The 27,589-nt window shown below is 46.5% G+C and overlaps 3 protein-coding genes across 3 annotated transcripts in view; 2 read left to right on the top strand and 1 right to left on the bottom strand.

Annotated features, from left to right (window-relative positions):
- Positions 1-14,291, top strand: part of LOC144502014 (uncharacterized) — a 46,916-nt gene extending 32,625 nt beyond the window's left edge. The window contains exon 3 of the mRNA XM_078226031.1: positions 13,407-14,291. Within this exon, the coding sequence (XP_078082157.1) occupies positions 13,407-14,291 (885 nt within the window). The remainder of the gene's footprint in view (positions 1-13,406) is intronic.
- LOC144501461 (uncharacterized) overlaps positions 1-27,589 on the bottom strand; it is a 418,660-nt gene that overhangs the window by 205,984 nt on the left and 185,087 nt on the right. The gene's annotated exons all lie outside the window — the stretch shown is intronic.
- On the top strand, positions 1,857-9,514 carry LOC144501466 (uncharacterized). The gene is made up of 2 exons (XM_078225248.1): positions 1,857-2,588; positions 9,099-9,514. The coding sequence occupies exons 1-2, from the start codon at positions 1,995-1,997 to the stop codon at positions 9,201-9,203; spliced, it is 699 nt and encodes a 232-aa protein (XP_078081374.1). The 5' UTR covers positions 1,857-1,994; the 3' UTR covers positions 9,204-9,514.

Genomic DNA, 27,589 nt, shown 5'->3' with positions numbered 1-27,589 from the left:
AACCTGGTGTTGTGAGACTTCTTACCGTGTTCACCCCAGTCCAAAGCCGGCATCTCCACATCCTTTGGGCAAGCCAGTTCTGGATCCACAGGGCAACAGCCCCTTGGATCCCATGCCCTCTCACTTTTTCTAGAAGCCTTGCATGGGGGACCTTATCGAACGCCTTGCTAAAATCCATATAAACCACATCTATCGCTTTCCCTTCGTCAATGTGTTTAGTCACATTTTCGAAGAACTCCACCAGGCTCGTAAGGCACGATCTGCCTTTGACAAAGCCGTGCTGAGTATTCTTGAGCATACTAAACCACTCTAAATGCTCATAAATCTTGTCCCTCAGGGTCTTCTCCATCAGCTTACCAACCACTGAGGTTAGACTCACCGGTCGGTAATTTCCTGGGCTATCCCTATTCCCCTTCTTGAAAATAGGAACCACATCCGCAATCCTCCAATCCTCCAGCACCTCTCCCGTCTCCATCAACGACGCAAAGATCATCGCCAGAGGCTCTGCAATCTCCTCCCTCACCTCCCACAGTAACCTGGGGTACATCCCATCCGGTCCCGGTGACTTATCTATCTTGATGCCATTCAAAGATTCCAGCACAGATTCATGCACAGGTTCGAACAAGACCTCTTCACCGCACAGGACCTTCAACCGATGCTATACACTAGATACATCGATGACATTTTCTGCCTTTGGACGCATGGTGAACAATCACTGAAACAACTATATGATGACATCAACAAGTTCCATCCCACCATCAGACTCACCATGGACTACTCTCCTGAATTGGTTGCATTCTTAGACACACGCATCTCCATCAAGGACGGTCACCTCAGCACTTCACTGTACCGCAAGCCCACGGATAACCTCATGATGCTTCACTTCTCCAGCTTCCACCCTAAACACGTTAAAGAAGCCATCCCCTACGGACAAGCCCTCCGTATACACAGGATCTGCTCCCAAGGCATGTTATTCATACGTTAGGAATAAAAGGGTTGTCAGGGAAAAAATCGGACCTCAGTAAGTTTGCGGACGACACAAAATTGGCAGGACTTGCAGATAGTGAGGAGTATTGTCAGAGGCTACAGAAGGATATAGATAGGCTGGAAATTTGGGCAAAGAAATGGCAGATGGAGTTCAATCCTGATAAATGCAAAGTGATGCATTTTGGTAGAAATAATGTAGGGAGGAGCTATAAGATAAATGGCAGAACCATAAAGGGTGTAGATACGCAGAGGGACCTGGGTGTGCAAGTCCACAGATCCTTGAAGGTGATGTCACAGGTGGAGAAGGTGGTGAAGAAGGCATATGGCATGCTTGCCTTTATAGGACGGGGCATAGAGTATAAAAGTTGGGGTCTGATGTTGCAGATGTATAGAACGTTGGTTCGGCCGCATTTGAAATACTGCGTCCAGTTCTGGTCGCCACACTACCAGAAGGACGTAGAGGCTTTGGAGAGAGTACAGGGGAGGGTTACCAGGATGTTGCCTGGTATGGAGGGGCTTAGTTATGAGGAGAGATTGGGTAAACTGGGGTTGTTCTCCCTGGAAAGACAGAGGATGAGGGGAGACTTAATAGAGGTGTATAAAATTATGAAAGGCATAGATAGAGTGAACGGTGGGAAGCTTTTCCCCAGGTTGGTGGTGACGTTCACGAGGGGTCATAGGTTCAAGGTGAAAGGGGGAGAGGTTTAACACAGATATCAGAAGGACATATTTTACACACAGGGTGGTGGGGGCCTGGAATGCGCTGCCAGGCAAGGTGGTGGAGGCGGACATACTGGGAACGTTTAAGACTTATCTAGATAGCCATATGAACAGAGTGGGAATGGAGGGATACAAAAGAATGGTCTAGTTTGGACCAGGGAGCGGCACCGGCTTGGAGGGCCGAAGGGCCTGTTCCTGTGCTGTATTGTTCTTTGTTCTTTGCTCAGATGAGGAGGATCGCAACGGACACCTCCAGATGCTGAAAGATGCCCTCATAAGAATAGGATATGGCGCTCGACTCATCGATCGACAGTTCCGACATGCCACAGCGAAAAACCCCACCGACCTCCTCAGAAGACAAACACGGGACACGGCGGACAGAGTACCCTTCGTCGCCCAGTACTTCCCCGGAGCGCAGAAGCTACGACATCTTCTCTGGAGCCTTCAACATGTCATCAATGAAGCCGAACATCTCGCCAAGGCCATCCCCACACCCCCACTTCTTGCCTTCAAACAATCGCACAACCTCAAACATTGTCCGCAGCAAACTACCCAGCCTTCAGGAGAACAGTGACCATGACACCACACAACCCTGCCACAGTAACCTCTGTAAGACATGCCGGATCATCAACATGGATGCCACCATCTCATGTGAGAACACCATCCACCAGGTACACGGTACATACACTTGCAATTTGGCCAACGTTGTCTACCTGATGCGCTGCAGGAAAGGATGTCGCGAGGCATGGTACATTGGGGAGACCATGCAAACGCTACGACAACGGATGAATGAATACCGCGTGACAATCACCAGGCAAGACTGTTCACTTCCTGTTGGGGAGCACTTCAGCGGTCACGGGCATTCGGCCTCTGATCTTCGGGTAAGTGTTCTCCAAGACGGCCTTCACGACACACGACAATGCAGGGTCACTGAGCAGAGACTGATAGCCAAGTTCCGCACACATGAGGACGGCCTCAAGCAGGATCTTGGGTTCATGTCACACTATCTGTAATCCCCATGACTTGCCTGGGCTTACAAAATCTCACTAACTGTCCTGCCTGGGTCCATTGTTGTTTGTCATCTATATCAATGATCTGGATGATAATGTGGCCAATTGGATCAGCAAGTTTGCTGATGATACAAAGATTGGAGGTGTAGTGGACAGTGAGGAAGGTTTTCAAAGCTTGCAGAGGGATTTGGACCGACTAGAAAAATGGGCTGAAAAATGGCAAATGGAATTTAACGCAGACAAGTGTGAGATATTGCACTTTGGAAGGACAAACCAAAGAAGAACGTACAGGGTAAATGGTAGGACTCTGAAGAGTGCAGTTGAACAGAGGGATCTGGGAATACAGGTACAGAGTTCCCTAAAAGTGACGTCACAGGTGGATAGGGTCGTAAAGAGTGCCTTTGGTACATTGGCCTTTATAAATCGGAGTATCGAGTATAAAAGTTGGAGTGTTATGGTAAGGTTATATAAGGCATTGGTGAGGCCGAATTTGGAGTATTGTGTACAGTTTTGGTCACCTAGTTACAGGAAGGATGTAAATAAGATTGAAAGAGTGCAGAGAAGGTTCACAAGGATGTTGCCGGGACTTGAGAAGCTGAGTTACAGAGAGAGATTCAATAGGTTGGGACTTTATTCCCTGGAGCGTAGAAGATTGAGGGGAGATTTGATAGAGGTGTATAAGATTTTGATGGGTATAGATAGAGTGAATGCAAGCAGGCTTTTTCCGCTGAGGCTAGGGGAGAAAAAAACCAGAGGGCATGGGTTAAGGGTGAAAGGAGAAAAGTTTAAAGGGAATATTAGGGGGGGCTTCTTCACGCAGAGAGTGGTGGGAGTGTGGAATGAGCTGCCGGATAAAGTGGTAAATGCGGGGTCACTTTTAACATTTAAGAAAAACTTGGACGGGTTCATGGATGAGAGGGGTGTGGAGGGATATGGTCCAAGTGCAGGTCAGTGGGACTAGGCATAAAATGGTTCGGCACAGACAAGAAGGGCCAAAAGGCCTGTTTCTGAGCTGTAATTTTCTATGGTTCTATGGTTCTAATACACATCTCTTTAACCTGTGCTTAACCTTATCTCCACTCACATTGTCTGTACCTTTAAGATTTGATTACCTGTAAAGACTCGCATTCCAACCATTATTTTGTAAATTGTGTTTGAGTCTTTATATGTCCTGTTTGTGAACAGAACTCCCACTCACCTGATGAAGGGGCAGCGCTCCAAATGCTTGTGGCTTGTGCTACCAAATAAACCTGTTGGACTTTAACCTGGTGTTATGAGACTTATTACTGTGCTTACCCCAGTCCAACGCCGGCATCTCCACACTCTGCCAAGAAGCTAAATGAGGTATCCATTTAGATACCTCGCCCTAGATCCCGTGAGATTAAGGATTGGCTGACTGACAGAAAGCAGAGGGTTGGGATAAATGGGTCCTTCTCTGGCTGACGAAATGTAACTAGTGAAGTACTGCAGGGGTCAGTCCTCGGACTTCAACTGTTTACAATTTATATAAATGCTGTGTATGCAGGTACAGAGTGTAACATTGCAAAATTTGCGCATGGTACTAAAATAGATGGGAAAGCAGGCAGTGAAGAGGATATAATGATTTTACAGACAGATATAGATAGGCTAGGAGAATGGGCCAAAATTTGGCAGACAGAGTTTAAGGTGGATAAGCGTAAGGTTATCCATTTTGGCATAAAAAATAGAAAGGCAAATTATTACCTAAAAGGAAAGCAGATTCAAAATACATCTGGGCAGAGGGATATGAGTGTCCATGTTCATGATTCACAGAAAGTCAGCATACAGGTACAGCATTTAATAAAAAGGGCAAATAGGATGTTAGCATTTATTGCAAAAGGACTGGAGTATAAAAATAGAGAAGTGTTGCAATTGCAAATGGTGTTGTTGAAACCACATCTGGAGTATTGTGTCCAGTTTTAGTCTCCTTATTTGAGGAAGAACATGGTGGCAATGGAGGCAGTTCAGAGGAGGTTCACCAGATTGATTCATAGAACCATAGAAAATTACAGCTCAGAAACAGGCCTTTTGGCCCTTCTTGTCTGTGCCGAACCATTCCCGGAATGAAAGGGTTGTTGTATGAAAAGAGATTAAACAGTTTGGGCTAATACTCACTGGAGTTTAGAAGGATGAGAGAGGATCTGATCGAGCTGGATAAAAAACTAAAAGGCATTGATAAAGTAAATGTGGACCAAATGTTTCTTCTTATGGGACAATCTAGAACAATAGGTCACAGGTACAGGTTGCGAGGCAGTAGATTTAAAACTGAGATGAGGAGAACTATGTCTTGCAGAAGGTAGTTAATTAGTGGAATTTGTTGTCCCATTGCGCAGTGGAGTCTGAATCATTGAATGGTTTCAAGAAGGAAATTGATATATTTATGACAAACAAAAATAAGTTAAAGGGATACGGGGAACACGTGGGGCGGTGGATTTGAGACCAGGGAGAGATCAGCTCTGATCTCTGAAGACTGGAGGATAGCAAATGTTGTCCCCTTGTTCAAGAAGGGGAGTAGAGACAACCCTGGTAATTATAGACCAGTGTGCCTTACTTCTGTTGTGGGCAAAGTTTTGTAAAGAATTATAAAAGATAGGATTTATAATCATCTAGAAAGGAACAATTTGATTAGGGATAGTCAATACGGTTTTGTGAAGGGTAGGTCATGCCTCACAAACCTTATTGAGTTCTTTGAGAAGGTGACCAAAGAGGTGGATGAGGGTAAAGCAGTTGATGTGGTGTATATGGATTTCAGTAAAGCGTTTGATAAGGTTCCCCACGGTAAGCTATTGTAGAAAATACGGAGGCATGGGATTGAGGATGATTTTGCGGTTTGGATCAGGAATTGGCTAGCTGTAAGAAGACAGAGGGTGGTGGTTGATGGGAAATGTTCATCCTGGAGTTCAGTTACTAGTGGTGTACCACAAGGATCTGTTTTAGGGCCACTGCTGTTTGTCATTTTTATAAATGACCTGGATGAGGGCATAGAAGGATGGGTTAGTAAATTTGCGGATGACACTAAAGTCGGTGGAGTTGTGGACAGTGCGGAAGGATGTTGCAGGTTACAGAGGGACATAGATAAGCTGCAGAGCTGGGCTGAGAGGTGGCAAATGGAGTTTAATCGGAAAAGTGTGAGGTGATTCACTTTGGAAGGAGTAACAAGAATAGAATACTGGGCTAATGGTAACATACTTGGTCGTGTGGATGAACAGAGAGATCTCGATGTCCATGTGCATAGATCCCTGAAAGTTGGCACCCAGGTTGATAGGGTTGTTAAGAAGGCGTACAGTGTGTTAGCTTTTATTGGTGGAGGGATTGAGTTTCGGAGCCATGATGTCATGTTGCAGCTGTCCAACCTCTGGTGCGGCCGCACTTGGAGTATTGCGTACAGTTCTAGTCGCCACATTATAGGAAGGATGTGGAAGCATTAGAAAGGGTGCAGAGGAGATTTACCAGGATGTTGCCTGGTATGGTGGGAAGGTCTTATGAGGAAAGGCTGAGTGACTTGAGGCTGTTTTCGTTAGAGAGAAGAAGGTTAAGAGGTGACTTAATAGAGACATACAAGATGATCAGAGGATTAGATAGGGTGGACACCATCCCCGGATGGTGATGGCTAGCACGAGGGAACATAGCTTTAAATTGAGGGGTGATAGATATAGGACAGATGTCAGAGGTAGGTTCTTTACTCAGAGAGTAGTAAGGGCGTGGAATGCCCTGCCTGCAACAATAGTGGACACGCCAACATTCAGGGCATTTAAAGGGTCATTGGATAAACATATGGATGATATTGGAATAGTGTAGATTAGAGGGGCTTTAGATTTGTTTCACAGGTCGGCACAACATCGAGGGCCGAAGGGCCTGTACTGCGCTGTAATGTTCTATGTTCTATGATCTGATTAAATGGCAGAGCAGGCTCAAAGGGCTGAATTGCCTAATTCTGCTCCTAATACCCATGTTCCTAAAATGTGCAAACTCCATTCAGAAAGTCACCCAAGGCCACAATTGAACCTTGATCCTTGGCTCTCTGAAACAACAATGCTAACTACTGTGCCACCACGATAGCAGATGCAGTTCTTTCTAAAAGACACTGTGGGTGGCACAGTGTTTAGCACTGCTACCTCACAGTGCATGGGGCCCGGATTCAATTCCGGCCTTGGGTGACTGTCTGTGTGGAATTTGTACATTCCCCATGTGTCCGTGTGGGTTTCCACTGAATGCTGCGGTTTCCTCCCACAGTCTAACGATGTGCAGGTTAGATTGGCAATGTTAAATTGCCTCTTGCTGTCCCAAGATGTGTTTGATTGATCATGATGTGGAGATGCTGGCGTTGGACTGGGGTAAACACAGTAAGAAATCTCACAACACCAGGTTAAAGTCCAACAGTCACCTGATGAAGGAGCAGTGCTCCGAAAGCTAGTGGCTTGTGCTACCAAATAAACCTGTTGGACTTTAACCTGGTGTTGTGAGACTTCTTACTTTGATTGATCAGCCATGGTAAATGTGTGGGACTATGGAGCTAGGGAGGGGGAGAGGACCTAGGTAAGATATTCCATCAGAGAGTTGGTGCAGATGGACTGAATGGCCTCCTTCTGTACAGTAAGAAGTTTAACAACTTATGAGGAAAGGCTGAGTGGCTTGAGGCTGTTTTCGTTAGAGAGAAGAAGGTTAAGAGGTGACTTAATAGAGACATACAAGATGATCAGAGCATTAGATAGGGTGGACACCATCCCCGGATGGTGTCCACCTTCTTCAGGTGAGTGAAGAAGGGGCTTGGAGCTCCGAAAGCTTGTGTGGCTTTTGCTACCAAATAAACCTGTTGGACTTTAACCTGGTGTTGTTAAACTTCTTACTGTGTTTACCCCAGTCCACCGCCGGCATCTCCACATCATGACTCCTTCTGTACTGCAGGTATTCTATGATTCATTGAAAGCACTCCTCTCCTCTGGCTCTCCTGTGTAATAATGGAATGATGTGGAGATGCCGGCGTTGGACTGGGGTAAACACAGTAAGAAGTTTAACAACACCAGGTTAAAGTCCAACAGGTTTATTTGGTAGCAAAAGCCACACAAGCTTTCGAGGCTCTGAGCCCCTTCTTCAGGTGAGTGGGAATTCTGTTCACAAACAGAACTTATAAGACACAGACTCAATTTACATGAATAATGGTTGGAATGCGAATACTTACAACTAATCCAGTCTTTAAGAAACAAAACAATGGGAGTGGAGAGAGCATCAAGACAGGCTAAAAAGATGTGTATTGTCTCCAGACAAGACAGCCAGTGAAACTCTGCAGGTCCACGCAACTGTGGGAGTTACAAATAGTGTGACATAAATTCTGATTCTAGGATCGCATGATAAAGACTCAGGAGGAAAAAAGCAGAAATATTTATGTGAAATAGTGTGACATAAACCCAATATCCCGGTTGAGGCCGTCCTTGTGTGTGCGGAACCTGGCTATCAGTTTCTGCTCCGCGACTCTGCGCTGTCGTGTGTCGCGAAGGCCGCCTTGGAGAACGCTTACCCGAATATCAGAGGCCGAATGCCCGTGACCGCTGAAGTGCTCCCCAACAGGAAGAGGACAGTCTTGCCTGGTGATTGTCGAGCGGTGTTCATTCATCGTGACCGATGAATGAACACCGCTCGACAATCACCAGGCAAGACTGTTCTCTTCCTGTACTGTTCTCTTCCTGTTGGGGAGCACTTCAGCGGTCACGGGCATTCGGCCTCTGATATTCGGGTAAGCGTTCTCCAAGGCGGCCTTCGCGACACACGACAGCGCAGAGTCGCGGAGCAGAAACTGATAGCCAGGTTCCGCACACACAAGGACGGCCTCAACCGGGATATTGGGTTTATGTCACACTATTTCACATAAATATTTCTGCTTTTTTCCTCCTGAGTCTTTATCATGCGATCCTAGAATCAGAATTTATGTCACACTATTTGTAACTCCCACAGTTGCGTGGACCTGCAGAGTTTCACTGGCTGTCTTGTCTGGAGACAATACACATCTTTTTAGCCTGTCTTGATGCTCTCTCCACTCCCATTGTTTTGTTTCTTAAAGACTGGATTAGTTGTAAGTATTCGCATTCCAACCATTATTCATGTAAATTGAGTCTGTGTCTTATAAGTTCTGTTTGTGAACAGAATTCCCACTCACCTGAAGAAGGGGCTCAGAGCCTCGAAAGCTTGTGTGGCTTTTGCTACCAAATAAACCTGTTGGACTTTAACCTGGTGTTGTTAAACTTCTTACTAATAATGGAATGTCAGTGTGGTAGAGTACCGATGTTTGAAGTTTAAAATAATTGTTTGCAGCTTTAAGCACTGTCTGTGGCAACAACGATCACTCAGCTACTGTCCTTGTTGTTTCAGAATACCTGCAAGAGAATGAATGGAAACTTGTCAAACTCAGATAATCGAAAGATCCTGAACAGTCCGATTGTTCTGCTCCATGGAACAATTTACATCAATAGTTAAATCCAATAAAATTAACCCAATAATAACAATGATCAACTTGTAATTACAACAGGTCTGATTTGAGACAGGACAATGTTAATTCAAGGGTTAAAAGTGGGATTTATGAGTCATTTTGGGATTTGCAAATTGGACTCGCATCGTGGAGATACTGAGTGCCCCTGGAGAAGGATTTTGGGAAATCGCTGTTGCTTCAGGAACCTGAGGAAGATTCACATTTCTATCTGTGGTGGTTGCCCAATTGAGGTGGTGAAAGTCGCTCATGTATTTAATCAGTTTTCCTTTTCATTTAAATAAACATTGATATTAATTGCTATCTCAGAGTCTTGTCTTACCTGATGGTTAAGTCTCTTCTGAATTAAAGTATATTAGAGGGTCAATTTGGAACTGACGAACTAGGCACTGCAACCAAATTAAACTGAGTCTAAATATTAATCATATATACCTTTAACACTGACAAGAAAATTCCAGAAAAAACCATAAGGATGATACCAGAACTGAGAGTATTTAAGTCACAGGATAGATTGAACAGGCTGGGGATATTTTTTACATGAAATTGAAAACTGAGGCTGACCTGATAGAGACTTCAATGGGTGTGATAGGGTTGATATCATCAAGTCCTCACTGTGATTACAGGAGAGAAGTTCGGAACTGACAATTCTAGTTGTCACAGAAAGTCTTTCTTCATGACAAACTGCCCCACACACTCCCTCCTCCATATTAATTGCAACACTAATTCATCCAACTATCCTCCTCCTGCTTTTTCCCCAATTCACCTCCCCTGAAGGTGCTGATTCTCAGCTTCAGTTTCACACTTACCTATTGCCCTCCCCAATATGTCACCCAGGGATCTAAATCTTTCCACCTGAAGAAAACAAACTGTTTTGCTCAGAGGACGGCCGCCCGCCGCCGCCCCCCGCCGCCGCCCCCCGCCGCCGCCCCCCGCCGCCGCCCCCCGCCGCCGCCCCCCGCCGCCGCCCCCCGCCGCCGCCCCCCGCCGCCGCCGCCGCCCCCCGCCGCCGCCGCCCCCCGCCGCCGCCGCCCCCCGCCGCCGCCGCCCCCCGCCGCCGCCGCCCCCCGCCGCCGCCGCCCCCCGCCGCCGCCGCCCCCCGCCGCCGCCGCCCCCCGCCGCCGCCGCCCCCCGCCGCCGCCGCCCCCCGCCGCCGCCCCCCGCCGCCGCCCCCTTGTCCATTCCAGTCCCAGGAGTTTGGAGACTGGGCTGAAGATGCGTAATGGCGGCTTCAGCTCCCACAATCCCCCGCGCTGGGGAACCGCTCTATCCGCCGCGCGGACTCGTGACCCAGGACTGCGCATGTCTAAGGGTGAAGGGAAACTGTGCATGTGCAGAAGTGTCTCCCTCCCCCTGACCTTAATACTGAGGTTTTGACCAATGGGAACAGTTAGAGAACCGGAAGGACCCTGGTCCTCCAGCCAATCAGAGCGCGGGCTTTGTGTGAATGAAGATTGAGCTTCAGACAGACTCAGACTCCCTCCTGTCGCCAACATCTGTGAGTAAAACACTTCCTTTTCTCCCCCTTTCCAGCTCTTTTCTCATTCTGGGGGAATTGGGGACTTGCAGCAACTGAAGGGAAAGGAAGTGAATCCAGGGAGGGTGCAGATTCTGGAAAGGTCTCTCTCTCTCTCTCTTAAAGACATTGACATCCTTTGCTCCCTCAGCTTGACACATTTCCTTGTCTGGCTAAAAGGATGGTCTCTTTCCTAATGTTCACAATTAAAGGGCTGGTTTCCCCAGGAGATGGCTGACATTTGAGGAGACAGTAACTAATATAGGACAGAGATATGTCTAATGTTATAAGTACATATTAGATATATTATTTGTGGTTCTGTAATAAAATGTATTTTTTATGATTTCTAGTCTTTTAATATTGTACTGTCACTGTGTTATATATTTCCAATCATCACTTCCCTCAAAGGTACCAATGGAGGCTGAGGAATATATATATTCCAGGATGAGGTAGATAGGATTTCTAATGACAAGAGAGTCAAGTATTATGATAAACAGGTAGTAGATGGAGTGAATGGACTCCAGCTCCTATTTCTTCTGATCTCTGTATTCTGAACAGGAAATGGTCAGTTAGGAAATGTCAATCAGCCTGAACCAGCACCTTCAGGAGAATTGGGAGGGTGAATATTAGATACAGCAGAGTGCGAATGGAGCGAGAGTGTGTGGGATGGAGATTCACAGTTTTTAGAGACGGAATAATAGAACATAGAACAGTACAGCACAGTACAGTACAGGCCCTTCGGCCCTCTGTTGTGCCGAGCTTTGTCCGCAACCAAGATCAAGCTATCCCACTCCCTATCATTCTGGTGTGCTCCATGTGCCTATCCAATAACCACTTGAAAGTTCCTAAGATGTCCAACTCCACTATCACAGCAGGCAGTCTATTCCACACCCCAACCACTCTCTCAGTAAAGAACCTACCTCGGACATCCCTCCTATATCTCCCACCATGAACATTATAGTTAATGCCCCCTAGTAACAGCTACATTCACCTGAGGAAATAGTCTCTGAATGTCCACTCTATCTATCCCCCTCATCATCTTATAAACCTCTATTAAGTCACCTCTCATCCTCCTCCGCTCTAAAGAGAAAAGCCCTAGCTCCCTCAACCTTTCCTCATAAGACCTACCCTCCAAACCAGGCAGCATCCTGGTAAATCTCCTCTGCACTCTCTCCAATGCTTCCACATCCTTCTTATAGTGAGGTGACCAGAACTGCACACAATATTCCAAATGTGGTCTCACCAAGGTCCTGTACAGTTGCAGCATAACCCAACGGCTCTTAAATTCAAACCCCCTGTTAATAAAAGCTAACACACTATAGGCCTTCTTCACGGCTCTATCCACTTGAGTGGCAACCTTCAGAGATTTGTCGATATGAACCCCAAGATCTCTCTGTTCCTCCACATTCCTCAGAACCCTGCCGTTGACCCTGTAATCCGCATTCAAATTTGTCCTACCAAAATGAGTTACCTCGCACTTATCAGTGTTAAACTCCATCTGCCATTTTTTGGCCCAGCTCTGCATCCTATCAATGTCTCTTTGCAGCCTACAACAGCCCTCCACCTCATCCACTACTCCACCAATCTTGGTGTCATCAGCAAATTTACTGATCCACCCTTCAGTCCCCTCCTCCAAGTCATTAATAAAAATCACAAATAGCAGAGGACCCAGCACTGATCCCTGTGGTACACCGCTGGTAACTGGTCTCCAGTCTGAAAATTTTCCATCCACCACCACCCTCTGTCTTCTATGAGATAGCCAGTTACTTATCCAATCGGCCAAATTTCCCTCTATCCCACACCTCCTTACTTTCTTCATGAGCCGACCATGGGGGACCTTATCAAACGCCTTACTAAAATCCATGTATACGACATCAACTGCTCTACCTTCATCTACACACTTAGTTACCTCCTCAAAGAATTCAATCAAATTTGTGAGGCAAGACTTACCCTTCACGAATCCGTGCTGACTATCACTATTAAGCTGCATCTTCCCAAATGCAGTAAGAAGTTTAACAACACCAGGTTAAAGTCCAACAGGTTTATTTGGTAGCAAAAGCCACAAGCTTTCGGATGTCCGAAAGCTTGTGTGGCTTTTGCTACCAAATAAACCTGTTGGACTTTAACCTGGTGTTGTTAAACTTCTTACTGTGTTTACCCCAGTCCAACGCCGGCATCTCCACATCTTTCCAAATGGTCATAAATCCTATCTCTCAGGACCTTTTCCATTAACTTACCGACCACTGAAGTAAGACTAACCGGCCTATTTCATCGCAACTAGAATTGTCTGTTCTGAATTTCTATCCTGCACTGACACTCATGAAGTTTGTAAACTTATTTTACAGGATATCAAAGATGCAGAGACAGAAATTTCAAAACACTTCAAGATCTGTCACGATCAGTTGATTAGTTGGGACTTGAATGTTTTTGGGCCTTTCAACCGAACAGAAGAAATATTTAACCGTTCTGTCTGTTTCAAAAGTTTTTACACCTCTGAAGTGCACACAGACAAGTGAGTGTTCCAGTGCGCAGACTACGGAAAGACCAGTTACACAGCCTGAAAACAAAATCACACCTTTCACCACGGGGGAGGTGGGGAGAGACTGTACCGTGTTCTATTTGTGGACGAGCTTTCAATTGATCAAACCTGGAGAGTCACAAGGACAACCGTACCATGGAGAAACCGTGGAAATGTGGGGACTGTGGGAAGGGATTCATAGGCCCATCTGAGCTGGAAATTCATCGACGCAGTCACACTGGGGAGAGACCATTCACTTGCACAGAGTGTGGGAAAGGATTCAGTCGGTTATCCAACCTGCAGACTCACAAGCGGGTTCACACTGGGGAGAGGCCATTCACCTGCTCTGGATGTGAGAAGGCATTCACTCGGTTATCCCATTTGCAGATGCACCAGCGAGTTCACACCGGGGAGAGGCCATTCACCTGTTTTCAGTGCAAGAAGGGATTTACTAATTCATCCAATCTACAGACACACCAGCGCATTCACACTGGTGAGAAGCCGTTCACCTGTTCTCAGTGTGGGAAAGGATTCACTGCATTATCCCACTTGCTGGCTCACCAGCCAATCCATACTGGGGAGAGGCCATTCATCTGTAATGATTGTGGGAAGGGATTTGCCCAGTTCTCCAAGCTGCTGATACACCAGCGAGTTCACACTGGGGAGAGGCCATTCACCTGCTGTGTGTGTAGGAAGGGATTCACACAGTCATCCACCCTGCTGAGACACCAGCAAATTCACAGTGAGGAGAAACCATTCACCTGTTATGCATGTGGGAAGGGATTCAGAGATCCATCGACTCTGCTCAAACATCAGCAGGTTCACAACAGGGAGAGGCCATTCCTTTGCTCTCAATGTGGGAAGGGATTCACTCAGTCATCCAGCCTGCTTACACACCAGAGAGTTCACACTGGAGAAAGGCCATTCATCTGCTCTGTGTGTGGGAAAGGATTCACTCAGTCAGGCAACCTTCAGACACACCAGCGAGTTCACAATCGGTTACAAGGATCGGACCCTGCTGTGCATCAATTCCCTCACACTATCTAGAGCAAACCAGTCAGTCCTAATGCCCCATTCTATTCCTAAACATCTACAAATTTAGTTCCCCCAACTCCCCATCCACTTTACTTTTGAAACTCTTCATTGTCTTAATATGCAACCCCTTCACAGACAGCGAGTTCCAGGTCATTACCATTCGCTGTATCAAAATATTCTTCCTCATATCCCCCATCACTTGCCCAAAACCTTAAATCTGCCTCCCCCTCGAGCTTGTCCCATCAGCTAAAAAGAACAGCTTTTCTTTGTCCACCTTATCTAAACCTGTCAGAATCTTTTCCACCTCTATCAAATCTCCCCTCAACCTCCTTTGCTCCAAGGGGAACAACCCCAGCCTGACATCGACAATAAAGAACAAACTAACAGAATATGTTAATACCTGAAATCCAATGAGAATGTTTAATTTCTGTTTTAAACATATTGTGAATATTATTGTCCTGGACAAAAAAAGGAATTGGAGTAACTCACCTTGGGTGTGGTTGACTGGGATATATCAGCCTGGTATCCACCTACAGTCCAGTGAAAGTCTGGAATGTGTCCATGGGATGAATTAAGTCGATCTTTCTCTGGGAGATATTTACACCCTTGTCCATGAACTTTGTTTTTTAAAAAATCCACATTTGAAAGCTCGGCCACTACATGAAATATCAGCACCAGACCAGGGGGAGATAAGAAAGACAGACACTCACTTTGATATTTTCATCAGCACATCTGAGAGTTAAGAATGATTTTGGGATACAGGTGTGTGTGTGCAGATTATGAAGATCATCATGAAGTGCTTCGAAAGGCTAGTCATGACACGAATCAATTCCAGTCTCCCGCTCTACCTGGATCCACTACAGCAGACGCCATCTCCCTGGCCCTGCACTCAACCCTGGAATACCTAGATAACATGGACACCTATGTCAGACTCCTATTTATTGAATACAGCTCAGCCTTCAACACTATTATTCCCACGAAACTCATCTCCAAACTCCATGGCCTGGGCCTCGACACCTCCCTCTGTGACTGGATCCTGAACTTCCTAACCCACAGATCACAATCAGTAAGGATAGGCAACAACACCTGCTCCACAATCATCCTCAACACCGGTGCCCCACAAGGCTGTGTTCTCAGTCCCCTACTATACTCCTTATACACCTATGACTGTGGCCAAATCCCCCTCCAATTCGATTTTCAAGTTTGCTGATGACCACAGTGGGTCAGATCTCAAACAATGACGAGACAGAGTACAGGAATGAGGTAGAGAATCTGGTGAACTGGTTCGGCAACAATAATCTCTCCCTCAATGTCAACAAACGAAGGAGATTGTCATCGACTTCATGAAGTGTAAAGGAGAACATGCCCCTGTCTACATCAACAAGCACGAAGTAGAAAGGGTTCAAGCTTTTAGGTGTCCAGATCACCAACAACCTGCCCTGGTGCCCCCATGTTGACGCTATAGTTAAGGAAGCCGACCAACGCCTCTACTTTCTCAGAAGACTAAGGAAATTTGGCATGTCAGCTACGACTCTCATCAACTTTTACAGATGTACCAGAGCAAGCATTCTTTCTGGTTGTATCACAGCTTGGTATGGCTCCTGCTCTGCCCAAGACCGCAAGGAACTACAAAAGGTCCTGAATGTAGCCCAATCCAACATGCAAACCAGCCTCCCATCCATTAACTCTGTCTACACTTCCCGCTGCCTCGGCAAAGCAGCCAGCATAATTAAGGACCCCACCCACCCTGGACATTCTCTCTTCCACCTTCTTCGGTCGGGAAAAAGATACAAATGTCTGAGGTCATGTGCCAACCGATTCAAGAACAGCTTCTTCCCTGCTGCTGTCAGACGTTTGAATGGACTTACCTTGCATTAAGTTGATCTTTCTCTACACCCTAGCTATGACTGTAACACTACACTACATTCTGCACTCTCTCATTTCCTTCTCTATGTTTTGTCTGTATAGTGCCCAAGAAACAATACTTTTCACTGTATGTTAATACATGTGACAATAATAAATAATAATAATACATGTGACAATAATAAATCAAATCAAAAATGTGATTTGGTACATGTGAAAAATAGCAAGCCTAAATTCATGGTGAGATGGATTGAAGAGCAGGTCCCAAACACGCACAGCTAAGTGGGACATAGCAGATGAACTGGTTAATATAGCCAGGGTATTGAGACAACATTGTGACACCATCAAGGCATTGACACACACTTCAAAGAGAAACTGAGTTCAAAACAATCAGGATCCAATTAAACACACTGCACATGCTCACAGAGTGAGTGAAGTTATAATAAAATCGATAAAATAATGGACTGGGAGAGTTAAGGGCTTGAGAGAAATAATATTGAGTTAGAACTGTCCAGAAGTTGGATCTGGGTAAAGAGAGAGCTGGAGAATCTTTCGCATCCATGCTTGATCTGTTGCTTGAAGCATCTGTCCTTATGTACAGTAACCTAGAACTCAGTGCTCCTTCAGGAGAAGAAAAGATCGAGTAGATGTTACTGCAGGCAGGGCCAACAGAACTGGAGCACATGCTCACAGAGTGAGGAGAATTAAAGTAAAATGGATAATATAGATTGGGACTTTTAGCGAGAATGAATGCAAAGAATCATTCAACACTCGTGCCTGATTCAATCGACAAAAAGTTTATTGAGTTACACCAGTGGGGAGAAGCCACAGGGCTGACCACGTGCAACTCCACCCAACAAATAACATCATCAATTCCTATACAGATACTCAGTCCATCCGGCTGGATACAATCTGATCAGAATGAGTGTAGATTACATACATACAGATCCAATGAAATTCGTAACTAGACTGCGTAATCAGCTTGTGGACAGTCCTGGACCATCCCAAAACATTTACCTGACACCTCATCAACCATCACTGAGCCTTCACAATGAATCTCTCTTCTCAGGACATTCTTATCATAGAAACCCTACAGTGCAGAAGGAGGCCATTCGGCCCATCGAGTCTGCACCGACCACAATCCCACCCAGCCCTACCCCCACATATTTACCCGCTAATCCCTCTAACCTACGCATTTTAGGATTCTAAGGGGTAATTTTTAATCTGGCCAATCAACCTAACCCGCACATCTTTGGACTGTGGGAGGAAACCCGAGTACCCGGAGGAAACCCACGCAGACACGAGGAGAATGTGCAAACTCCACACAGACATTGACCCGAGCCGGGAATCAAACCCAGGACCCTGGAGCTGTGAAGCAGCAGTGCTAACCACTGTGCTACCGTGCCTCCCCGGTATCTCTGACTTATCTGTACTGCCAACTGTACTTATCTTGGACTTATCTGTACTGCCAACAGTCTCACAAAGCAGCTGCCTGTGTACTGATATGAGAGGCCCTGCTAGGCAAGTTTAATGCTCCACGATTGTGTCTTTAATGACTGAATAGCTATAGGAATGTGGTCAGGTCAGCTAGACAGCTAATCCCATGATGTTTATCAAATTGTTATACTCCATTCTGATTAGTGTTGTATATTGCTGGTGTGAAATGGAATCTATATGTATATAATTATTTATATATCTAATTTTATGTAGTACACATGCCTTTGCCTCAACATGGATAATGGGGATCCTGTAGATGCTGGACTACAGGACCTCAGGAAGGTGTTTGATAAGGTACCACACAGAAGCTTAATACACAAGGGGTTGGGTTAATTTATTAGCTTGGATAGAAAACTGGTTAACTGACAGAAGGAAGGTATGGGATAAATGGGTCTTTTTCTGGTTGGCAAGATATAACTAATGGGATGCCACAGTGTTTCGTCCTCGGACACCAACTATTCACAGTCTATATCACTGACATGGATATAGGGATAGAAAGTGCGATGGCCAAACTTGCAGATGACACTAAAACAGATGGGATAGTAAATTGCAATGAGGGAATAAGGAATTTACAATTGGATAGATAGGTTAGGTAAGTGGGCCAAAATGTGGCAGATGGAGTTTAACGTGGTAAGTGTGAGCTTATCTATTTTGGTCGAAAAAATGGAAATTCAACTTATATAAGTGAAGAGAGGCTTTGGGGTGCTTTAATTCCGAGGGATATGGGTGTCCTTGTGCATGAGTTACAGAAAACTAGTGATCAGGTACAGCAGGTAATAAGGAAAACAAATGTAATTATAGCTAAAGGAATAGAATATAAAAGTAAGGAGATGTTGCTGCAACTAAACAAAGCATTGGTGAAACTTACATTGAGTATTTTGTACAGTTTTGATCCCCTTGTTTGAGGAAAGGTGTAGTGGCATTGGAGGCAGCTCACAGGAGGTTCACTAGATTGATTCCAGATATGAGAGGTTTGCCTTATGAAGAGAGTTGGGCAGTTTAGGCCTATACTCTATAGAATTTTGAAGAATCAGGGGAGACCTAATGCATAGAATCCCTACAGTGCAGAAGGAGGTCATTCAGCCCAATGAGTCTGCACCAACACTCCGACAGAGCATCTTACCCAGGCCGTATCTCAGTAATCTCACCTATTTACCCAACTATTTCTCCAATTTAGAGTGGCGAATCTTCCTAACCTGCACATCTTTGGACTGTGGCAGGAAACCGGTGCATCTGGAGGAAACCCATGCAGACAGGGAGAAAGTGCAAACTTCACACAGACAATCATCCAACACCAGTATCGAATCTGGGTCCCTGGCGCTGTGAGGCAGCAGTACTAACTGTGCCACTGAGCTAGCCCTTATAAGTGAGATATAGGATGATAAAAAATATTGACAAAGTAGACAGAGCAGATACTTCCTCTTGTGGGGAAATCCGGAACAAGAGGTCACAGTTTTATGGTAAGGGGTAGCAGATTTAAAACAGAGATATGGAGAAACTACTTCTCTCAAAGTGTGCTTGAATCTGTGGAAATTACGACCCCAAAGTGCGGTGGATGCCATGATATTGAATAACAAGGAGGAGAGAGACAGCTTTTTGATTAGAAATGGGTTGAAGGGTAATGGAGAACAGGCATAAAAGTGGAGTTGAGGTTGAGATGAGATCAGCCATGATTGCACTGAATGGTGGAGCAGGCTCGAGGGGCTGAATTGCCTACTCCTGCTCCAAGTTCTTATGTTTACTGTCAGGATGAACATGGATATGATTAACAGCAGAATTCAACCCTTGTCATCACTTGTGAACTTGCTGGTGTCTTTGCAGGTGGGATGACCGAGTGAATTTCTTCCCACTCTGAGAGCAGGTGAATGGTCTCTCCCCAGTGTGAACTCGCTGGTGTGTCTGCAGGCTGGATAACTGAGTGAATCCCTTCCCACAATCAGAGCAGGTGGATGGCCTCTCCTCAGTGTGAAATCGCTGGTGTCTCTGCAGGTTGGATGATATTTGAAACCTCTTTGTGCAGTGAGAACAGCTGAACGGTTCTCTCCTCACTGTGAATATGCTGGTGGATCTTCAGTTCCTGAGAACCTTTGAAATTACTGCCACAGGCAGAGCATTTAAAGGGTCTCTCCTGGGTGTGAGTGAGATTGGGACTCAGCAGGCTGGATGAATGAGTGAATCCCTCCCCATACACAGAGCAGGTGAATGGCTTCCCCCGGTGTGACTGCGTTGATGAATTTCCAGCTGGGATGGGAACCTGAATCCCTTCCCACAGTCCCCAACTGCCCATGGTTTCTTGATGGTGCCAGTCTCCTTGTATCTCTCCTCATGCATCGATACAACACAGGTACAGTCTCTTGCCGTTGTGAATGAACAAAGAATAAAGACAATTACAGCACAGGAACAGGCTCTTTGGCCCTCCAAGCCTGTACCGACCATGCTGCCCATCTAAACTAAAACTCCAGGGCCTTCCAGGGACCATATTCCTCTATTCCCATCCTATTCATGTATTTGTCAAGACGCCTCTTAAAAGTCATTATCGTATCTGCTTCCACTACCTCCCCCGACAGCAAGTTCCAGGCACCCATCTATATTAGACATTCCAAAATGCATTACCTCACATTTGTCGGGATTAAACTCCATCTGCCATCTCTCCACCCAAATCTCCAATCTATATCTATTGTATCCTCTGACGGTCCACATCACTATCCGCAAATCCACCAACCTGTGTGTCATCCGCAAACTTTCTAATCAAACCAGTTACATTTTCCTCCAAATCATTTAACTATACTACGAACAGCAAAGGGCATTGATCCCTGAGGAACGCCACTTGTCACAGCCCTCCATTCAGAAACGCACCCTTCCACTGTGACCCTCTGTCTTCTATGACCGAGTAAGAAGTCTCACAACACCAGGTTAAAGTCCAATAGGTTTATTTGGTAGCAAAATCCACGAGCTTTCGGAGTGCTTGCTGCTCCTTCGTCAGGTGAGTGTCAGGTAGTCAACTTTTATGACCAAGCTAATTCTGTATCCATCTTGCCAGCTCACCTCTGATCCCATGCGACTTCACCTTCTGTGCCAGTCTTCCATGAGGCACCTTGTCAAAGGCCTTATTGAAGTCCATGTAGACAACATCTACATAGTGGAAGGGCGGCACGGTAGCACAGTGGTTAGCACTGCTGCTTCACAGCTCCAGGGACCTGGCTTCGATTCCCGGCTTGGGTCACTGTCTGTGTGGAGTTTGCACATTCTCCTCGTGTCTGCGTGGGTTTCCTCCGGGTGCTCCGGTTTCCTCCCACAGTCCAAAGATGTGCGGGTTAGGTTGATTGGCCGTGCTAAAATTGCCCCTTAGTGTCTTGAGATGGGTAGGTTAGAGGGATTAGCAGGTAAATATGTAGGGATATGGGGGTAGGGCCTGGGTGGGATTGTGGTCGGTGTAGACTCGATGGGTCGAATGGCCTCTTTCTACACTGTAGGGTTTCTATGATTTCTATGATACAGCCCAACCCTCATCAGTCATCTTCGTCACTTCCTTGGAAAAGTCGATCAAGTTGGTGAGACACGACTTCACTTCAGAAAACCATGTTGCCTCTCACTAATATGTCCACTTATTTCCAAGTGGGAGTAAATCCTGTCTCGGAGAATCCTCTCCAATAATTTCCCCACCACTGATGTAAGGCTCACCGGCCTGTAATTACCTGGATTATCCTTGCTACCCTTCTTAAACAAAGGAACAACATTGGCTATTCTCCAATCCTCTGGGACCTCTCCTGTAAGAAGTTTAACACCAGGTTAAAGTCCAACAGGTTTATTTGGTAGCAAATGCCACAAGCTTTCGGAGCCTTAAGCTCCTTCTTCAGGTGAGTGGGAATTCTGTTCACAAACAGGGCATATAAAGACACAAACTCAATTTACAGAATAATGGTTGGAATGCAAATCCTTACAGCTAATCAAGTCTTAAAGGTACAAACAATGTGAGTGGAGAGAGCATTAAGACAGGTTAAAGAGATGTGTACTGTCTCCAGACAGGACAGCCAGTGAGATTCTGCAAGCCCAGGCAAGCTGTGGGGGTTACAGATAGTGTGACATGAACCCAATATCCTGGTTGAGGCCATCCTCATGTCTGCGGAACTTGGCTTTCAGTTTCTGCTCAGCGATTCTGCGCTGTCGTGTGTCGTGAAGGCCGCCTTGGAGAACGCTTACCCGAATATCAGAGGCTGAATGCCCGTGACCGCTGAAGTGCTCCCCAACAGGAAGAGAACAGTCTTACCTGGTGATTGTCGAGCGGTGTTCATTCATCCGTTGTCGCAGCGTCTGCATGGTTTCCCCAATGTACCATGCCTCGGGACATCCTTTCCTGCAGCATATCAGGTAGACAACGTTGGCCGAGTTGCAAGAGTATGTACCATGGCATTGCTGCAACGGCCTCAGTGCACAGCGCCGACAACTGCCAGTTTCCAGATGCAATTTTACAACTCATCTGCTTCATCCTCGACCACAATGTCTTCACCTTCAACAACCAGTTCTTCATCCAGACACACGGAACAGCCATCGGGACCAAATGCGCACATCAATATGCCAACATCTTCATGCACAGGTTCGAACAAGACTTCTTCACCGCACAGGACCTTCAACCGATGCTATACACTAGATACATCGATGACATTTTCTTCCTTTGGACTCATGGTGAACAATCACTGAAACAACAATATCATGACATCAACAAGTTCCATCCCACCATCAGACTCACCATGGACTACTCCCTGGAATCGGTTGCATTCTTGGACACACGCATCTCCATTAAGGACGGTCACCTCAGCACCTCACTGTACCGCAAGCCCACGGATAACCTCACGATGCTCCACTTCTCCCGCTTCCACCCTAAACACGTTAAAGAAGCCATCCCCTACGGACAAGCTCTCCGTATACACAGGATCTGCTCGGATGAGGAAGATCGCAACAGACACCTCCAGATGCTGAAAGATGCCCTCATAAGAACAGGATATGGCGCTCGACTCATCGTTCGACAGTTCCGATGCGCCACAGTGAAAAACCGCACCGACCTCCTCAGAAGACAAACACGGGACAGAGTACCCTTCGTCGTCAGTACTTCCCCGGAGCGGAGAAGCTATGGCATCTCCTCCAGAGCCTTCAACATGTCATTGACGAAGACGAACATCTCACCAAGGCCATCCCCACACCCCCACTTCTTGCCTTCAAACAACCGCACAACCTCAAACAGACCATTGTCCGCAGCAAACTACCCAGCCTTCAGGAGAACGGTGACCACGACACCACACAACTCTGCCACAGCAACCTCTGCAAGACGTGCCGGATCATCGACACAGATGCCATCATCTCACGTGAGATCACCATCCACCAGGTACACAGTACATACTCTTGCAACTCAGCCAACGTTGTCTACCTGATACGCTGCAGGAAAGGATGTCCCGAGGCATGGTACATTGGGGAAACCATGCAGACGCTGCGACAACGGATGAATGAACACCGCTCGACAATCACCAGGCAAGACTGTTCACTTCCTGTTGGGGAGCACTTCAGCGGTCACGGGCATTCAGCCTCTGATATTCGGGTAAGCGTTCTCCAAGGCGGCCTTCATGACACACGACGGCGCAGAGTCGCTGAGCAGAAACGGATAACCAAGTTCCGCAGACATGAGGACAGCCTCAACCGGGATATTGGGTTCATGTCACACTAACTGTAACCCCCACAGCTTGCCTGGACTTGCAGAATCTCACTGGCTATCCTGTCTGGAGACAATACACATCTCTTTAACCTGTCTTAATGGCTCTCTCCACTCACATTGTTTGTATCTTTAAGACTTGATTAGTTGAAAGGATTCGCATTCCAACCATTATTCTGTAAATTGAGTTTGTGTCTTTATATGCCCTGTTTGTGAACAGAATTCCCACTCACCTGAAGAAGGAGCTTAAGGCTCCGAAAGCTTGTGGCATTTGCTACCAAATAAACCTGTTGGACTTTAATCTGGTGTTGTTAAACTTCTTACTGTGTTCACCCCAGTCCAACGCCGGCATCTCCACATCATGACCTCCCCTGTAGCCAGTGAGGATCAAAGATTTCTCTCAAGGCTCCAGCAATTTCCTCCCTTGCCTCTCTCAGTATTCTGGAGTATATCCCATCAGGCCCTGGGGACTTGTCTACCTTAATGTTTTTCAAGACGCTGAATATCTCAACAGACCCAATATATACACATGCTTCCCCAGCTTCATCCACCTTCTCTTTGGTGAATGCTGTGATGTTTCTTCAGGCTGAGTAACTGATTAAAACTCTTTCTACAGTCAGCGCCCTGGAACACTCTCACTGGGGTGTGTGTTTCGATGCTTTTCCAGTCACACTGATGTTTAAAATCTTTTGAAGCCGACAGACCAGACAAGCATTTCTCCTACTAGGTTCAAAGGTCGATAATATTTAGGTCCGGATGAATTGAGTGACTCTCAGATATTCACTATTATTTAATATTATTTAATTAAATATTATTGGGCGGCACGGTAGCACAGTGGTTAGCACTGCTGCTTCACAGCTCCAGGGACCTGGGTTCGATTCCCGGCTTAGGTCACTGTCTGTGTGGAGTTTGCACATTCTCCCCATGTCAGGGGGGTGGGGAACAAAACAGGAGGTCAGTAAATACTGAGGCTGGGGTTGAGCTGGGGGCCAGGGCAAGGCTAGCTAAGAAGAGGAGCACTCTGGAGGAGGAGGACCTGACTGGGCCTGGAGGTCTGGAGTGCATCTGCTTCAATGCGAGGAGTGTAATGGGTAAAACAGACGAACTTAGGGCCTTAATGCTTATGCGGAATTTGGATGTGGTTGCGGTGACGGAAACTTGGTTAGAAGGACAGGACTGGCAGCTGAATATTCCGGGGTATAAGTGTTTTAGGCGAGACAGAGGAGGGGCTAAAAAAGGTGGGGGAGTAGCGATATTAGTTAAGGAGCATATTACCGCGGTGCAGAGGGTAGACAACTTAGAGGGGTCATGTACTGAGTCGCTGTGGGTGGAACTCAGAAACAGGAAGGGTGCAGTCACTATGCTGGGGGTGTACTACAGACCACCCAACAGCCCATGGGAAGTGGAGGAAAGGATATGTCAGGAGATTCTGGATAGGTGCAGAAAACATAGGGTTGTTGTAGTGGGGGACTTTAATTTCCCTGGCACAGACTGGAAAGTGCTTAGAGCTGGGGGTCCGGACGGGGAGGAATTTGTAAAATGCGTACTGGAAGGTTCTTTGGAACAGTATGTAGATAGCCCGACTAGAGAGGGGGCTATACTGGACCTAGTTCTGGGAAATGAGCCCGGTCAGGTCGTCAAAGTTTCGGTAGGGGAACATGTGGCAAATAGTGACCACAACTCTGTTAACTTTAGGATAGTAATGGACAAGGATGAGTGCTGTCCTACGGGCAGGGTGCTAAATTGGGGGAGGCTGACTATAGCCGGATTAGGCAGGAATTGGTGGATGTCGATTGGGAAAGGATGTTCGAGGGTAAGTCCGCGTCTGGCATGTGGGAGTCTTTTAAGGAACTATTGATAAGGCTGCAGGATAGGCATGTGCCTGTAAAAAGGAAAGATAGGAAAGGTAGGATTCGAGAGCCGTGGATCACCAGGGAAATTGAGGATCTGATTAAAATGAAAAGGGAGGCGTACGTTAAGTCCAGGCAACTGAAAACAGATGGAGCTCTGGAGGAATACAGAGAGAGTAGGAAAGATCTCAAACGGGGAGTTAGAAGGGCAAAAAGAGGTCACGAGATGTTCTTGACAGGCAGGATTAAGGAGAATCCTAAGGCATTCTATTCATACGTTAGGAACAAAAGAGTTGTCAGGGAGAAAATCAGACCTCTCAGGGACAAAGGAGGGGAATTATGCTTAGAACCCAAGGGAATAGGGGAGATCCTAAATGAATACTTTGCATCGGTATTCACAAAGGAGAGGGGCGTGTTAACCGGGAGTGTCTCGGAGGGAGGTGTTGACCCGTTAGAGAAAATCTCCATTATAAGAGAGGAAGTGTTAGGTTTTTTAGGGAACATTAAAACTGACAAAGCCCCAGGGCCTGATGGCATCTATCCTCGACTGCTCAGGGAGACGAGAGGTGAAATTGCTGGGCCTCTGACGGAAATCTTTGTCGCTTCTTTGGACACGGGTGAGGTCCCTGAGGATTGGAGGATAGCGAATGTGGTCCCGTTGTTTAAGAAGGGTAGCAGGGATAACCCAGGAAATTATAGGCCGGTGAGCTTGACGTCCGTGGTAGGGAAGTTGTTGGAGAGGATTCTTAGAGACAGGATGTATGTGCATTTAGAACGAAACAATCTCATTAGTGACAGACAGCATGATTTTGTAAGAGGGAGGTCGTGCCTTACAAATTTGGAGGAGTTTTTTGAGGAAGTGACAAAAACGGTTGATGAAGGGCCGTGGATGTCGTCTATATGGATTTCAGTAAGGCATTTGACAAAGTCCCACATGGCAGGTTGGTTAAGAAGGTTAAGGCTCATGGGATACAAGGAGAAGTGGCTAGATGGGTGGAGAACTGGCTTGGCCATAGGAGACAGAGGGTAGTGGTCGAAGGGTCTTTTTCCGGCTGGAGGTCTGTGACCAGTGGTGTTCCGCAGGGCTCTGTACTGGGACCTCTGCTATTTGTGATATATATAAATGATTTGGAAGAAGGTGTAACTGGTGTAATCAGCAAGTTTGCGGATGACACGAAGATGGCTGGAATTGCGGATAGCGAAGAGCATTGTCGGGCAATACAGCAGGATATAGATAGGCTGGAAAATTGGGCGCAGAGGTGGCAGATGGAGTTTAATCCGGATAAATGCGAAGTGATGCATTTTGGAAGAAATAATGTAGGGAGGAGTTATACTATAAATGGCAGAGTCATCAGGAGTATAGAAACACAGAGGGACCTAGGTGTGCAAGTCCACAAATCCTTGAAGGTGGCAACACAGGTGGAGAAGGTGGTGAAGAAGGCATATGGTATGCTTGCCTTTATAGGACGGGGTATAGAGTATAAAAGCTGGAGTCTGATGATGCAGCTGTATAGAACGCTGGTTAGGCCACATTTAGAGTACTGCGTCCAGTTCTGGTCGCCGCACTACCAGAAGGACGTGGAGGCATTGGAGAGAGTGCAGAGAAGGTTTACCAGGATGTTGCCTGGTATGGAGGGTCTTAGCTATGAGGAGAGATTGGGTAGACTGGGGTTGTTCTCCTTGGAAAGACTGAGAATGAGGGGAGATCTAATAGAGGTATACAAGATTATGAAGGGTATAGATAGAGTGAACAGTGGGAAGCTTTTTCCCATGTCGGAGGTGACGATCACGAGGGGTCACGGGCTCAAGCTGAGAGGGGCGAAGTATAACTCAGACATCAGAGGGACGTTTTTTACACAGAGGGTGGTGGGGGCCTGGAATGCGCTGCCAAGTAGGGTGGTGGAGGCAGGCACGCTGACATCGTTTAAGACTTACCTGGATAGTCACATGAGCAGCCTGGGAATGGAGGGATACAAACGATTGGTCAAGTTGGACCAAGGAGCGGCACAGGCTTGGAGGGCCGAAGGGCCTGTTTCCTGTGCTGTACTGTTCTTTGTCTGCGTGGGTTTCCTCCGGGTGCTCCGGTTTCCTCCCACATTCCAAAGATGTGTGGGTTAGGTTGATTGGCTATGCTTAAATTGCCCCTTAGTGTCCTGAGATGTGTAGGTTAGAGGGATTAGTGGGTAAAATATGTAGGGATATGGGGTAGGGCCTGGGTGGGATTGTGGTCGGTGCAAACCCGATGGGCCGAATGGCCTCTTTCTGTACTGTAGGGTTTCTATGATTTCTATGAACATGAAGTTTGGTTCAAGACTTCTATCTGTTAATCCTCATCTTCTGTTATCCTCTAAAAGGAGTTTACAAAATTCATCAATAGCAATATTCTCACTCGAGTGTGT

This window comes from Mustelus asterias, chromosome 12 (genome assembly GCF_964213995.1).
Source record: "Mustelus asterias chromosome 12, sMusAst1.hap1.1, whole genome shotgun sequence".
Lineage (NCBI taxonomy): Eukaryota > Metazoa > Chordata > Chondrichthyes > Carcharhiniformes > Triakidae > Mustelus > Mustelus asterias.
The sequence above is the reverse complement of the archived record's forward strand: the minus strand, read 5'-3'. Positions and strand labels throughout refer to the sequence as shown.

What these genes read in the sequence shown, in the direction of transcription:
- LOC144501466 (XM_078225248.1), top strand. Translation starts at nt 1,995, where the DNA reads ATGGCGCTCGACTCATCGATCGACAGTTCCGACATGCCACAGCGAAAA. An exon ending in ATTCGGCCTCTGATCTTCGG is followed by an intron (nt 2,589 to 9,098) that starts GTAAGTGTTCTC and finishes TTGTTGTTTCAG; the next exon opens with AATACCTGCAAGAGAATGAA.